The sequence below is a fragment of the Typopeltis vanoorti genome, chromosome 7 (genome assembly GCF_054136105.1).
Source record: "Typopeltis vanoorti isolate ZY-2024b chromosome 7, IOZ_Tvanoo_1.0, whole genome shotgun sequence".
NCBI classification, from domain to species: Eukaryota; Metazoa; Arthropoda; class Arachnida; order Uropygi; family Thelyphonidae; genus Typopeltis; species Typopeltis vanoorti.
Window position 1 is genome coordinate 135,767,573 of NC_143555.1, and position 15,135 is coordinate 135,782,707.

The following is a 15,135-nucleotide window of genomic DNA, read 5'->3' on the forward strand; positions in this document are numbered from 1 at the left end:
GGCCATATCGTCTCCTGGATAGAGTTCGTGTCTTTGAACTAGTGTAGTACCAATGCAACTCAGATGTTCAAAGTTCGGTTTCGTGTCTCGTTATTTTGGAAACTTAACTTTCAAATATTTAACGATAAACGAATGGTAGATTTTAATTTATATTTATTTCTGGTATGTATACAAGTATATGTGTCTGCAAGCAAAAGTAACCTTGGTATTATTGCCACTTTTATTTCAGATATAGAAATTTTAGTGTTACTTTTAAATAAAAAAACTTTATTAATTTATGAAATGATGTTTCATTTCTAGTCGTCATAGATGATATTTACCTTTAGATACTTACTCCATCGGCTACTGTTTCTCAGGACGTGCAGCACTTCAAACATAGATGAGCGAGGACAGAATAATATTGCGATTTCTCCACCAGGTGCTAATAATGAGAAAACATTGGCAAATGCTTCTGGAGAGTTCCTTAACCAGTTGAAACAATAAATAGAGAATATTTTCGTAAACTGGCCTTCCCATTCTGGAAGAAAAGAGTTCCTGAGGGGGGAAAAAGAGTAATAGGAGTATTCATCAGAGTGACACAGATGAAAAAAATATTTCAATTTCAGAAATTATAAAGTAATTGCTGTTATAAAAGGCCATGAAATATTTCCATGAGGGGTTCAAAGCGTGTGGGATTTTGGCTCAGATATTGGTATATCACTGAGAAAAAGGAGAGACTATCTAGTGTAAACATGCCTGTGGAACTAATATTATAATTTTTTTTCTGATGGGGAATACGAGTATCTGGAGTATTCGCAGTGGTCTGTGGTCTTTGTGGATTTAGGTAGTAAGAAGACAAGAACATTGATGTTCGAGAAACCTTGTGAAAATATTAGAAATGAGGGTTACACAGACGGAAATCTTTAATCTATAAAATCCGAAAGTAGCTGAAAGGAAATTAAGGAACAAACCATTCAAATATCATAAGTAAAAAGGCAATGATTAATTATTATGAGACATTTTTGACTGATAATTATTTAAGTACTGCCAACACAACAATGAATAGGGGATTTTCATTTTAAGTAGGATCTTTTGGTGTGATCTGATTTTTGTTTTGTTTTGTGTGCAATGTTTTTTGTTTATTGTGGCATAAAGACAAAAAGATTGAATACTCTCCAACCAAACCGAACTCCTCTTAACACGTTTCACAAAACACTATATGTCTCGCTCGCAGTTTTTCAACTATCCAATTTGATGATGTTTTAACACGTTCATTGCCAAGCTGAAAATTGGAATTTCGTGTGGTGGCCAAATTTTTTTTATTTTTTTATTTAGTTAACGACGCCTACGCGATATCGCGTGATTGGCAATGAACGTGTTAACGAAACGACGAGATCTCGTCATGTTCGTTGCTAGTTTACCATGTACAAAATGGTTTTATTCCGTTTCTTTATTCTGAGTTCGTTCAAATTAAAAATTTGAGTAATTCATATTTTCTGTCGTTACGCATTTTTCATAATTGATTTTATGTTTTTTTTTTTCATTTATCTGAAGGTATTTCTGCTCTCAATTCTCAGTCGTTTGTGCTCATTTCTTTTCTAAATTTTTCTAAGATGTTTTCTAAATTTCACTTAAAATTGGCAAAGATATTGTTATCATTCTTTCCAATGACCTTTTTCACGATATCCGGAGAGTTCATCGAAAAGGTAATTCAAATAATGAAAATTCATCGAACGACAATTTGTCGAAAATGCAATTCATAGAAAAAACAATTCACCGAAAAATTTAACTTTTCGGAAATACTATGATGAAAGCGATCCATTTAGAAAAAATACTGAGCCGTGCAGAGTGAGAAAGCAATGCTTCTTTAATAGGAATAATTATAGAACAATATGGTTTCTTATTGTGTTTCTTGTACGACAGCTGTCTCATGTCTCAGGTCATCGGAGTGATTTGCCTGTTTTTATGGGATGAATAAAATTCATTCCATAAAAATTCAAATAGAATTATTACGGGATGAATAAAAGTTTCAAATAGCGAATGTGAATCAGATTGGCTATTTGAAACTTTTACAAGAAAATGTCGAACCGATCCAGTTTTCAGTTCAGTTATATTCGGGGCAACAAGAAATAACGTGTCCAAATTGTGAATTAAAAAAACTCTGTGACTTAGCGGAATTACTAGACCGTGTCGGTACAAAAAGCAGTCTGCAGGGTTCAGGTTTTGTTCGAAATGGATCAATTAATCATAACATTTTCGAAAAAAAGTTTCGAAATGATATTAATAATTCCGCTTTGGCTGGATCCATTTAATGATATTTTAGTTAAAATTTTCGGTGAATTGTTTTTTCGATAAATTGCATTTGGGACGAATTGTCATTCGATGAATTGTTCATTCGATTGTCTTTTCGATGAATTGTCTTTCGATTAACTATTTCTTCGATGAATTTTCATGGAACCTTTTTTACATGTCACAAATCCAAATGTTATATACAACATAATAATGAAAGCAATTTTATTAGTGAAATAGAATTGAAATGTATAGTAACATATGGTAAATCACTACCGATCTATTGTTGTTGTGGTGATCTGTAATAAAAATCAGTCTCAGTCCTTTATTGTCGGAAGCCTGAAGAATGCTGATAAAAGGAGAAACGGATTAAGGAAGAAGTAGGTTGCTCCGAATGTACGTTATTTTGATAAACTTTCAAGCATCTATGAAAATCTTACCTGTTTTCTATATCTGCTTCATGATAGTCAATCGCACATGAAAAATTTTCCTTCTTTGCAAATTCGATCATGCTCTTTAGAATATCAATGGCTACTATTTTCTTTAATTTTTTACAACCTGACAATAGTAGGTGTTTGGTAATATTCCCAGTTCCGCAGCCAACATCCATCACCATCTCATTTTCATTCCACTCCATTTTTGGAAGAAGATCTTGGAAAAATGTATCCGCATCTATGAATTGAAAGCTCTGATACTTTTTGTACAATTCTGCATCTGGATTCATTGTGAAACTATGCTGTAAAGAAAAAATAGTTAAATAAGTCCCTCATGGAAAGTTGTAGCTAATATTCGTAAAGAAAAACAAACAAACTAAAGTATGAGAGTGAATTATGCTTTAAATTAAAAACAAAAACAAAAAACGATTGTCATTCTTTCTTTTTTTTTCAGGACGATGGAGTACTACACTGCTTGTAAAGAAATCAACGAGTAGACCATGGCAAGAAGCATCGCGCCATGTAATGAGTCACGTGAATGTAGCCGCCATAAATTGGACGAATATGATGCTCCGAAGTCAGAGTAACTCTGTCCGGGATAAATGGCTACGAGAATGGAACTGACAGAGTTTGAAAGAAGCGTTATGATGGGATGCCATGCTACAGACCTTAAAAAATTGAGCCATCGCATCTCAACAATCAGTGATAACATACTCAGATGGAAGCGCAAGGAGTCAATTTGAAGTGCTACCCGTAGTGCTACGAAGGATAGTATGTAAAAACCGCCATTACCATTTGTTGGCCGACTCGTTGAATACGAAGTTCTGGGCATCGAGTGGAATGGGAATCTTTAAAAAAAAAATTTGAGAACTGAGATTTTTATGGTAACTATGGTTTCTATGGATTGATAACATGGGTTTCAATGGTAGGATGACAATATGCAAATCCCACATTACACGAAGCAACATGCGGCGTAGTGCAAAGAGCGTGTACAGTGTAATGGGGAAGCTTGGAAAGCTGTGTTATCGAGTGATGATTCACGCAATACCTTCCATTGAGCAGATGGGAGGAGGGTGAGGATGTGTCGGATGCCCAGTGAACGTCTTTTACCAGAGTGACCCCAACTATAAAATTCGGAGGTAGTAGTGTGATGGTATAGTCCTGTTTTTCCTGGCTAGACGTCGGACCTCTGTTTTTGGTGCCACGAAATTGAATTCCGAGAGTTATATGAACAAACTGGACAATACAATTCTTCCTGCTTTGTGCTATGCTATTTCTACTGAACTGTCCATTCTCTCTTTCAGCAAAGAATGCACCTTGTCATAAGGCTGGATGTAACTATGTGGTTTGTGGATATGAACGTCATCATCACACTTGCCTGACCTCCACAGAACTCTGATCTGCAGGGCCTTCTTATCCATTGGGCTAAATGGGCTATAGCTCAGGGGCGCTATTGATTCAAGGGTACTTAAGAACCGAGCAGCTTTTTTCTATTTTGTGTATTTTTATAAATACAAATAAACTTCCTTTATTGTATTATATTATAAATATTGTTGAATTAAATAAAATGTGCAATATCTATATATTTTAAAATAAACGTTTTTGCAATGAAAGTTATTTAATTAATTATATATTTTATTTAATTATTGCTTAATCCAATGTGATTAAGGCACCAAATGTTTTCAGATCAGGAGAAACTTGTTAAGACGGACCTGCTGATCCCAATCATATTGACCATCTGAGGGACGAAGTGAAGCGTCGGATAAGGTCAAGAGAAGTCCGCTGCACAACAGTTCAGGTCCTCATGCATACTTGAAGGATGGTCCAAAATTACCGTTGATCACTATCGTACGTTTGTGGAAAGTATGCCCTGCACGATTACTGCAAATTTACAGCGAAAAGAGGTCCTCTTATTGATGTAGGCGCAATATCTGTTTGTTCCTCACCCTGTAGTTTCTGTTGACTTCTTTCCAAGCATAATTTGTAAGGTATTTATGCCAGAAGGAGACTGTGTAAGGGGACTCATTTCAATGAGGATAATCTTATCTTGTCTAGAGAACAGAAATCGTTTTATAGATAATAAGAATAATCTAAACAGATCGTTTATTGTGGAAATAGAACAGGAATGCATTATTAACATTAAAGTAAACCAATTTTTGTTAATTCGGATATTAAAATTTAAAGCTGGTTGTTGAAATTCTGATAATCTTAGTGAGAATTTGCCATATCAGAAAGAAGAGCGGAGTCACTGTAAACAGAAATCAGCCAAGTTTACTGTCAGCTGGCTTGAATGGTCCAATAGATATCGTGTCCTTCCACCTTTTTAACTAACAGATTGTGAGTTCAGAACCCACTGCATCATGAATGTTTTGTGAATATTTTTAAGTACATGATCTGCAGATGAATTATATGACCATTGCAACGTCAACCTTTCTCTTACTGGAGAACTAAAGTTCTTTCAGAGTTCCAAGAGCAGGGTTACCTAAAATTATCCGTATCCATAATATCTAAATCGTAGCGAGTCCACAGAACTAAATTTGATATTTTGAAGCTTAGTTTAAATCTGTCGAGTTAAGTTTGTTTTAGTTTCATTCAAGTATAATGACATCATCATTATCGCAAACCTTCAGCATGATTTTAAGCGTTTGAAATGAGATAACATAATTTTATGCTGTGTAACTTTCTCTGTGAAATACAGTAATATATCGAACGAAGTATGGTGATATTGCGAGATATAAAAGTCTAGAAACTCGACCAGATTGTTTCGGCCAGACTGGGAACTTATTGCTAGGATACAAATTCTTTCAGAAAATAATTTTAAAAAATAACAGTCAGTCACCTGAGTAAGTTCAAGTTGCCAAATATATGTACTTTTAAATTATCATTAGAACCACATGTACGTTTTTGAAATGGAATAAATACTACAAAATAGATAAACACTATCAATTTTGTTTTTTTTCTACGGGGAGAAGGCTTAGCCATAACTATGTTTTTGATAACTAGAGAGTAGCCAATCATTGATAGCAAGCAAGACTATTACGATTTTCATTGGCATCGTGGGAAGAGAGTAACGCAGACAATTGGCGCTATCTACTGATCTCAAAACCTTCTTATCCTAACATTGTAAGTTATTTTCTAAAATAGTGTGTTCTACAGTTGATATTCGTGCACTGAGGGATGAAAAACATCAGTAACCAGCAGACTAAACCATGCTTTCCAGTGCCAGAGATTAGCTAACTCGGGAACAGGTTAAAGGAAAACTTCGACAAAGTTTCAAGTCGGCGACTAGAATCGAACTTAGAACACAATTCCTTCAGGCGACACAAGTCTAAACATGCTGCATCGAATAACAGAAGTCACTAATTCGCAGACGACTTTATAAACAACGCCAATGCCCGCTAGATAAAATGGAAGTAAATAAAAATTTTGTTCCCTCTATAGCTAAAATTCATACAGGCTTTATAAAATAATGTTAATAAATATTACGTAAATAAAATAAGGAATCATCACAATTAATTTTATTAATTATAAATATATATTAGGCATGAAACTAGCCAACTCACCTACCAATTAATAGAGGTCGAGTGGACTAGAATATTCCAATCGATCGATTCCTTACTTTTTCTGTCATTCAGTCGAACGATTATATAGTTTTTGGATGGTAGAAATATTTCCATCACTCAATGTGATCTAAAACGCTGCACATTAGAGATCAGAGAAAGAAAGTGACATAAAACAGAACTTGCTTGATTGCAAGGCCTTATCTTTAGACTAATTACTGCACTAATGTGCTTCGGATATCTTAATGTCTAGAGGCAAATATACATATATATATATATATATATATATATATACAGTATTTATGATTACAAACGTTTTTTATTTATGATTACTCCAACTCCTTTGAGATACTTCTTAACTCGGGTGACCCAGCAGATGTGGAGATCCAAGAGGTGCAGATCGGTGCAATGACTAGTCTCACAGCAGAAGAGGTCCATTTAGCAATAAAATCGCTAAAATCGGGCAAGACTGCTGGCGATGATGAAATTCGGCCCGAAATGCTAAACGCCTTAAATCGAGACGATGTCGTCTGGCTGACTCGAGTATGTCAGGCTGCTTGGATATCTGGGCGAACACCAAAGCAATGGCAGCCAGGCATAATAATACCAGTCTTTAAGAAGGGAGACCAGAAGGATTGCAGTAACTATCGTGGCATCTATCTGTTCAGCCTGCCTGGGAAAGTGTATGCTAAGTGCTGTGCTTGGAAAGATGGTGCAAGAGCATAGTCGAGTCAAAGTTCCAGGAAGAACAATGTGGCATTTGTCCTGGTAGAAGCACAACTGACCAATTCTTCACTTAAAGGCAAGTCTTCGAGAAATCTTGGAAATATGCCAAGAATATCTACACATGTTTTGTGGACTTGGAGAAGGCATATGACCGGGTTCCTTGGGATAAGCTTTGGCAAGTAGTACAGGAGTATGGAGTGAATGGCCAACTATTAGCTGCCATCAAGTCTCTGTATGAATGCCCAAAGTTTTGTGTCCGGGTAAACAGCACAAAGTCTGAACCTTTCACAGTCTCCGTTGGCCTCCGCCAAGGGTGTGTTCTGTCACCCCTTCTTTTCATGATAATTATGGACTGGATTCATAGGCAGAGGCAGTGAATGTATTAGAATTGGAAGATGTAGCATTGGACGTCTGCTTTTTGCAGATGACCTAGTTCTGCTTACCTCTTACACAGATGACCTCCAGCGGACCCTGGATAGGTTTTAGCTGTTTGTGCAGACGCCGGAATGAAGATCAGTGTGGCCAAAACTGAAACATTTGTGGTCTCAAGACAACCATCCCAGTGCAGTCTACATGTAAGTGGTTACCCAATGAGGCAGGGACTCATTGGGATTCCACTTTAAATACCTTGGGTCCATATTCACGAATGATGGAAAATGGGACGTAGAGCTAGATACTCGAATTGGCTTAGCAAGCTCAATATTGGGGGAGCTTGGCCGTTCGGTAGTATTGAAGCGAGAGTTATGCCAGAAGGCAAAGCTGGCTGTCTTCAATACAATTCAATACAGTCTATGTCCCCATCCTCACCTATGGTCATGAGAGTTGGGTAATGATCGAAAGAATGCGGACACGAACCCAAGCGGCTGAAATGAGGTTCCTTCAAGGGGTTGCGGGGCTGACAAGACTCGACAGAGTCAGAAGCTCTGCAATTCGGGAAACCTTCAATACTCAACCGCTGCTTCTCCGTGTTGAGAGATCACAGTTACGTTGGTATGGGCACCTGGTCAGAATGCCACACGACAGGCTCCCCCAGCAGGCCCTCTTTGCCAAGCCAGAGGGTGGGAGGCCACATGGAAGGCCAAGGACTCGCTGGATAGATTATATCTAAAACCTTGGGTGGACACATTTGGGAATCCCACCAGGACACCTGAGCTTGGTGGCAGAGGATCGTGACCATTGGAAGTTCCTCTTGCAGCTGTTGCCCCCACAATCCAATTAGGAAAGGAGGGCCTTGAAGATGTATGCATGTATGTGTTACTCCAACGTTTGGTATGATTCAATTACGCTAAAAAGGAATTTGTTTCGCTTTTCAAAAATCACATTTTGCTAGTTCTGCCGATGTAAAGGAAGAGTTTGTCACAAACTGTTGAAGTAAGTTTAAAGCCCACTGTGTCTAAATGCAATCATTGGAAGTGTACAAGAATATTAGTTGGTAGCGGTAAACTTTAGCAGAAATATATCTACGACAAAAACAATCTAGTAGTATCAGGTACAATGCATAAAATAAAACCAACACTCTTATACTCAAGTCGTTCATATGTATGTAAATCGTTTTAAATGATTATTGAGCATGTTACCGTCACTTCCTTGTATATCTAAAGGGATATCCAATATTTCAACATGATATGAATTTTTATGTAAATCACACCTACAAAATGTTGTTAGCTATTATTACATTAATACTGTTTAGGGGGCCAAGGATTTGATAATCCAACGTCTGGGACTATAATATGTAAAATAGAAGATGAAATTCATCCACTCTCTCTAAAGTCGAGAGGTTATATTTAACAGTTAATCTCCGAAATTAAATATCATTCTCTTTCTAGTCAACTATTTTAATCATACGGAGTACTAATCACATATTTCACTTATTGGAATCTCAGTTTCATTTTAAAATAAATATGTTACCTGTTAGTAGACAAAGCGCTAACGTTGAAAGGCTCTTTTCATATGAATAGAAGTGCCAAATCATCCTTTTTCATGAGTAGAACTGAACAAAGACTGACTTGTTTTAGTGCATTTTAGTGCCAGTAATGGGTTTAAATAATATTTTACACTCGAACAGCATTGGTGCATATCATTCTTTGGCGTCATAACAAGGAAACAAATCCATTGGTATTACTTCTATCTCTAATTCAACGATGTTCTCAGACCATAAATTTACTTTTATTGTATAGTAAACGAAGATATTTTGCAATATTGAAAACAACACAAACCTGTTCTTAAATTCCAAACGAGGATTTATAATAAATATAATTATATTTATAAAATAAGTCAAATAGTGATAGGTAATAAAATATTACAACAAGTAAATACTTTCAGATACTTGGGATGTGAATTATCATACGAAGAAGAAAAAGACATAACACTAAAATATCAAACTTAGTCAAAGTAAATGGCATAATAAATAATATATTTAAGCAAAGTGATGGGTTTAAATGGTATTTTATAATTGAGCAGCATTTGGGCATATCCTTGTTCGACGTTTAAGTCCAAGTACGAAAACGTTTCCCTAGTACGAAAACACACTAGTATCAGACTATATAATGTCTTGTCAAAAGCAACTCTACTATAAGGAAGCGAAATAGGAAAAATAATAAGGAAATATGAAAAACGAATTTAAACAGCAGAAATGAAATTTCTCAGAATAACAGAAGGATATACAAAGTGAGACTATAAATCAAATGAAGAAATTTTACAATCCCCTGAATATAGAATCATTTAATTACTACATAAAACTGTAAAACAGAAATAGATAGAACATTTAATTCGAATAGACAACAGCAGATCACCGAAAATATTATATAGATACAAAATAAGTGGATAATAAAGAATCGGAAGATCAAGAAAGAAATGGCAGGAGACCGGAACTGGCCACCTCGCCTAAAATCCATGTGAGGAAGATTTATAATAAACTCTAAAACTTTGTAATTCAGAAGTTGCCGAAAGATACAAAAAGACATATTTTGGTTTAAAATAAAAACAACATATTTTTATTTTTATTTTATTTCATTTTATTTTTTTTGTACTCGTATAATAATCGTTATAATTTTGTAACAGAGAAATTAAACATTTGTCTTCACACGAGCCAAGCAGAAATAAAAATGCAATTTTCAGTTTCTGCTATTATCGACAGTCAATGTAGCTTAGTCTGTTTTAATGATGCCTCTTTGATTGGGAAAACCTTTTTTACCTTGCGAAAACCCTATTTTTCAATTTCAGGTGAATTAGCCCGTCTCATGCTGAAGTGAGAGAGTTTTTCATGTCACAAAATAGGCACAAACACCAGAAGAACTTACGCATTTGAAAGTGATAATCCTCAGTGTGAGTAGGATTAATTGCCCTATCAGATACTGATAGGGCCATTTATTTAAAAATAATTTATACATACATACATACATGCATATACATACATCTTCAAGGCCCACTCTTCCTAATTGGGTTGTGGGGACAACAGCTGCAAGAGGGACTTCCAATCGTCACGATCCTCTGCCACCAAGCTCAGGTGTTCTGGTGGGATTCCCTAACGTGTCCACCCAAGGTTTTGGATGTAATCTATCCAGCGAGTCCTTGGCCTTCCACGTGGCCCCCACTCTCTGGATTGGCAAACAGGGCCTGCTGAGGGAGCCTCTCTTGTGGCATTCTGACCAGGTGCCCGTACCAACTTAACTGTGATCTCTGAACACGGAGTAGCAGCGGTTGAGTATTGAGGGTTTCCCGAATTACAGAGCTTCTGATTCTGTTGAGTTTTGTGAGCCCCACAACCCTTCGAAGGAACCTCATTTCAGCCGCTTGGTTTCGTGTCCGCATTCTTTCGGTCATTACCCAACTCTCATGACCATAGGTGAGGATGGGGACATAGACTGTATTGAAGACAGCCAACTTTGCCTTCTGGCTTAAGTCCCACTTCAATACTACCGAACGGCCAAGCTCCCGCAATGAGCTTGAGCTTGCTAAGCCAATTCGAGTATCTAGCTCTACGTCCCATTTTCCATCATTCGTGAATATGGACCCAAGGTATTTAAATTTCTCCACCTGCCTCATTGGGACTCCACTTACATTTAGAGTGCACTGAGGTGGTTGTCTTGAGACCACAAATGTTTCAGTTTTGACCACACTGATCTTCATTCATTCATCTGCACAAATAGTTACAAACCTATCCAGGGTCCGCTGGAGGTCATCTGTGGAAGAGCTAAGCAGAACTAGGTCATCTGCAAAAAGCAGATGCCCAATGCTAAATTTTCCAATTCGGACACACTCACTGCCTCGGCTGTGCCTATCAAACCAGTCCATAAATATTATGAAAAGGAGGGGTGACAGAACACACCCTTGGCGGAGGCCAACGGAGACTGTGAAAGGTTCAGACTTTGTGCTGTTTACCCTGACACAAAATTCTGGGCATTCATACAGGGACTTGATGGCCGCTAATAGTTGACCATCCACTCCATACTCCTGTACTACTTGCCAAAGCTTATCTCGAGGAACCCGGTCATATGCCTTCTCCAAGTCCACAAAACATGTGTAGACATTCTTGGCATATTCCCAAGATTTCTCAAAGACTTGCCTTAAAGTGAAGATTTGGTCAGTTGTGTTTCTACCAGGACGAAAGCCACATTTTTCTTCCTGCAACTTTGACTCAACTATGCTCCTGCACTGTCTTTCCAAACACTTAGCATAGACGTTCCCAGGCAGGCTGAGCAGAGAGATGCCACGATAGTTACTGCAATCCTTCTGGTCTCCCTTCTTAAAGACTGGTATTATTATGCCTGTCTGCCATTGCTTTGGTGTTCGCCCAGATATCCAAGCATCCTGACATACTTGAGTCAGCCAGAGAACACCGTCTCGATTTAAGGCTTTTATCATTTCGGGCAGAATTTTATCATTGCCAGCAGCCTTGCCCGATTTTAGCAATTTTATTGCTAAATGGACCTCTTCTGCTGTGAGACTAGTCATTGCACCGATCTGCACCTCTTGGATGTCCACAACTGCTGGGCCACCCGGGTTAAGAAGGCTCTCTAAGTATTCCCTCCATCTGTGGAGGATGTCCTTCTCGGTTGTTAAAAGTGCACCATCAGAGGCTTTATTTGCTCTTGCTGTGCACGATTTCCTCCATCGAAGGCGGCGGATGGTCTGCCAGAATACTTTGTGTGCATTTGCATAGGATGAGTCTAATCTTTCTCCAAAGGATTCCCAAGCCTTCTGCTTTGCTATCTTTACTGCCTTAGCAGCAGCTTTTCGTGCCTCAGCATACCGCAAACGCATCTCAAGTGACCTGACTCTAAGCCATGTTAGGTAGGACTCCTTTTTTACCCGGATAGTTTTTCGGACTTCTTGGTTCCACCAAGGTATCCTTTTCTCACTACCCGTTGCCACGCCGAGCCGCTTTCTGCCACACCTTGAGAGTGAAGCGGCAGTGATAGCTGTTCTGAACAGCTTCCATTCCTCTTCAACATCTGCAGTATGCTTGGGGATCTCTTTGAAACTGGAGGAAATATCGTCTGCAAAATTCTTCCTCGCAGCCTCATTTTCCAATGTCTCCCATTTAACGCGGTATAGCTGCTTAGGCCTACCAGCGTTGATGGTAGCGTCTGGTTTCTGAAGCTGTAGATTGCACACAACAAGGTGGTGGTCAGTCGACAGTTCTGCCCCTCTTCTCACACGAACGTCCAACACTGAGGAAAATAGGTCTGCTGAGACTATAAAGAAATCAATCAGAGACCTTTGTTCTAGTGTATCCCTGTACCAGGTATACTTATGGACTTCTCGGTGCTGGAAGAAGGTATTCATTATGGACAAACTATTAGTACAGCAGAAGTCCAATAATTTCAATACATTCGCGTTAAGGTCAGGGGCACCGTTCCTCCCAACCACACCCCTCCATGTCTGGTCATCTGTTCCAACATGTGCATTGAAGTCACCCATTAGTAGGACTGATTCCATGTCTGCTACCCTGTCAAAAGCAGCATCCACTTTCTCTAGGAAGGCAGAGTATTCTGACTCCAGATTAGGTGCACAGGCTTGCACCACAGCCAAATCATGGTTTTTCATCTGAAGCCTTAACACGCATACCCGTTCCCCCAATGGAATCCACTCAGCAACACAGTCTGACAGCTGTGGGCTTGTGAGTATCCTCACACCTGCCTGAGCAGACATTGTCGAGCTCACACCAGAGTAGTGGAGCTTCCACCCCTTATCCAGGTCGTCAGTTCCAGAGCCTTTCCTCTTGGTCGAAGAAAGCCCAACTAAGTCTAGCCTGTAGGGCTTGGCTTCTCAACCAGTTCCAACTCCTTCCCTGTCAGAGAGAAGATGTTCCAATTGCCTAAATCCATAATCTGGTGTCGTTGTTGTTGCCATTTCCGTCCTTTTGCAGAACCATTTCTTTGCGCTGCCCCTAAACACCTCCCCAAACGGGTAGCGGGCCCATTGATGAAGATTCCTCTAACAGAGTGCTGAGGAGTGGTGTCTAAGGGAGACTGCAACATATTTTTCGAACGGGTCCCTCTGCCTAAAACACGAACGCGTCCCTTGGTAACCCACTCGACGGACGATGCGGTATGAACATATTTTGATGGCCTGATCATGTTACAGTGTTTGATAATGTCCTGTTAGCACAAGACGAAATGACATAGAAAGACAGGAAAGATTCCCCTCGAATACTCTAATAGCATTCGGGAGAAGGAGAAAGAAGAGAAGAAAGAAAGAAGCAAGGGAGGAAGAGGAGGGACCAGTCTAGAGATAATATAACAGATGTATATTACATGAAGTAAGCCATGGTCAGCATCGGGTACCTCGGGTTTGCCACACCCGTACTCACTAAAGTTAGCCCCTGAGTGAAAAAAAATAATTTATTTAAAAATAAATATAATTTATTTTTAAATAAATTATATAGATATACAGATTATTTAAATAAACAGATATTGCTGCGGATGTTTACTGCAACTAAATAGTATTCTGTTACTCTTCCATTGATTGGATTTAGACACAACCAAGCCAAGTTACTTCAACAATTTGTGACAATCTACTGTATTCCCTTACATCGGCAGATCTAGCATAATGCGATTTATGAAGGGAATCACAACTTCCTTTTTTGATGTGAGTGAATGACACCCGAAGTTCGAAAAATCATAAATGAAATATTTATGATAAATATTAATCATAAATAAATAAAACAAAAAATATTAATAAATAATGAAATAAAATTTTAGCCTAATTTCGGCAGATTAGTGCAGGAATTAAGCCAAATATTAATTAATACCGGTATCTTATCCTAGCGATGAAGAAATGCCTGTTTTATGTCACATTTTATCGTTCGACTGAATGGAAGAGAAAGTAAAGAATTGAGCAATTGGAATATTTCAGTCAATCGATCTGTATTAATTGTAGGCGTGCTGGTTGGTTTGATGGCTAATAAAAAATTAACTGTGGTGATTCCTTATTTATTTATTCAGTGTATTGATATTGTTTTAATAAGACCTGTATGAATTTGTAGCTATAGAGTGAAAATGTTTATTTATTCCATTTTTTCTAGCAGTCCTTGACATTGTTTTAGGTCCTCTGCAAATTCTTGATTGCATTAGCCGATGATGCCTATCTGGCCTTGTGCCGCCGAAGTAAGCGTGTTCTAAGTTCGATTCTAGTCCCCGACTTGAAAGATTTTACAAGTTTTTCTTGAAGCGGTTCCCGAGGTAGCTAAAGTCTGGCACTAGAAATCCTGGTTTTATTTGCTGGTAACTCGAGTTTTTAATCTCACAATGTATGAAAAATTGGCCTTAGAGCACAATATTTTAGATAATAAATTACAATGTCAGGATTAGAAAGGTTACAGACCAGGAGATGCCAGCAATTGTCTGCAGTAGGGCAGCCGACGGCAAAAACAGTGGGACCCGGACCACAGACTTGCCACGGGCCGGAAAATTTCTCTTGGCGGCCCTGCCTGTACGTGTTGGATTTTGTAAGGATATCTCTTGAAGATCGTACGAAATGCCAGTAAGTCTTAAAATTGCAGGCGCACTGCATTCCCCATGTGCGGAAGCTGCCGATTGTGTGTCGGCCTCGTTTTCGACCTCGTGCAGAACTGCAATAGTTTTTTTGGGTCTCCCGCTTCTTGCACGTGCTTCCAAACCGCCAGTGTCCTCAAACCTTTTCAT

General features: G+C 38.4%; 1 protein-coding gene across 1 annotated transcript in view; it reads right to left on the reverse strand.

Annotated features, from left to right (window-relative positions):
- Nucleotides 1–296: 296 nt before the first annotated feature.
- The window catches only part of LOC150105099 (4-vinylphenol methyltransferase 2-like), a 39,710-nt gene continuing 24,871 nt past the window's right edge, over nucleotides 297–15,135 (reverse strand). Inside the window, exons 4-6 of the mRNA XM_090395115.1 lie at nucleotides 13,747–13,814; nucleotides 2,709–3,004; nucleotides 297–534 (exon numbers count right to left, since the gene is read on the reverse strand). Coding sequence (XP_090251241.1) covers nucleotides 297–534; nucleotides 2,709–3,004; nucleotides 13,747–13,814 — 602 coding nt within the window. The remainder of the gene's footprint in view (nucleotides 535–2,708; nucleotides 3,005–13,746; nucleotides 13,815–15,135) is intronic.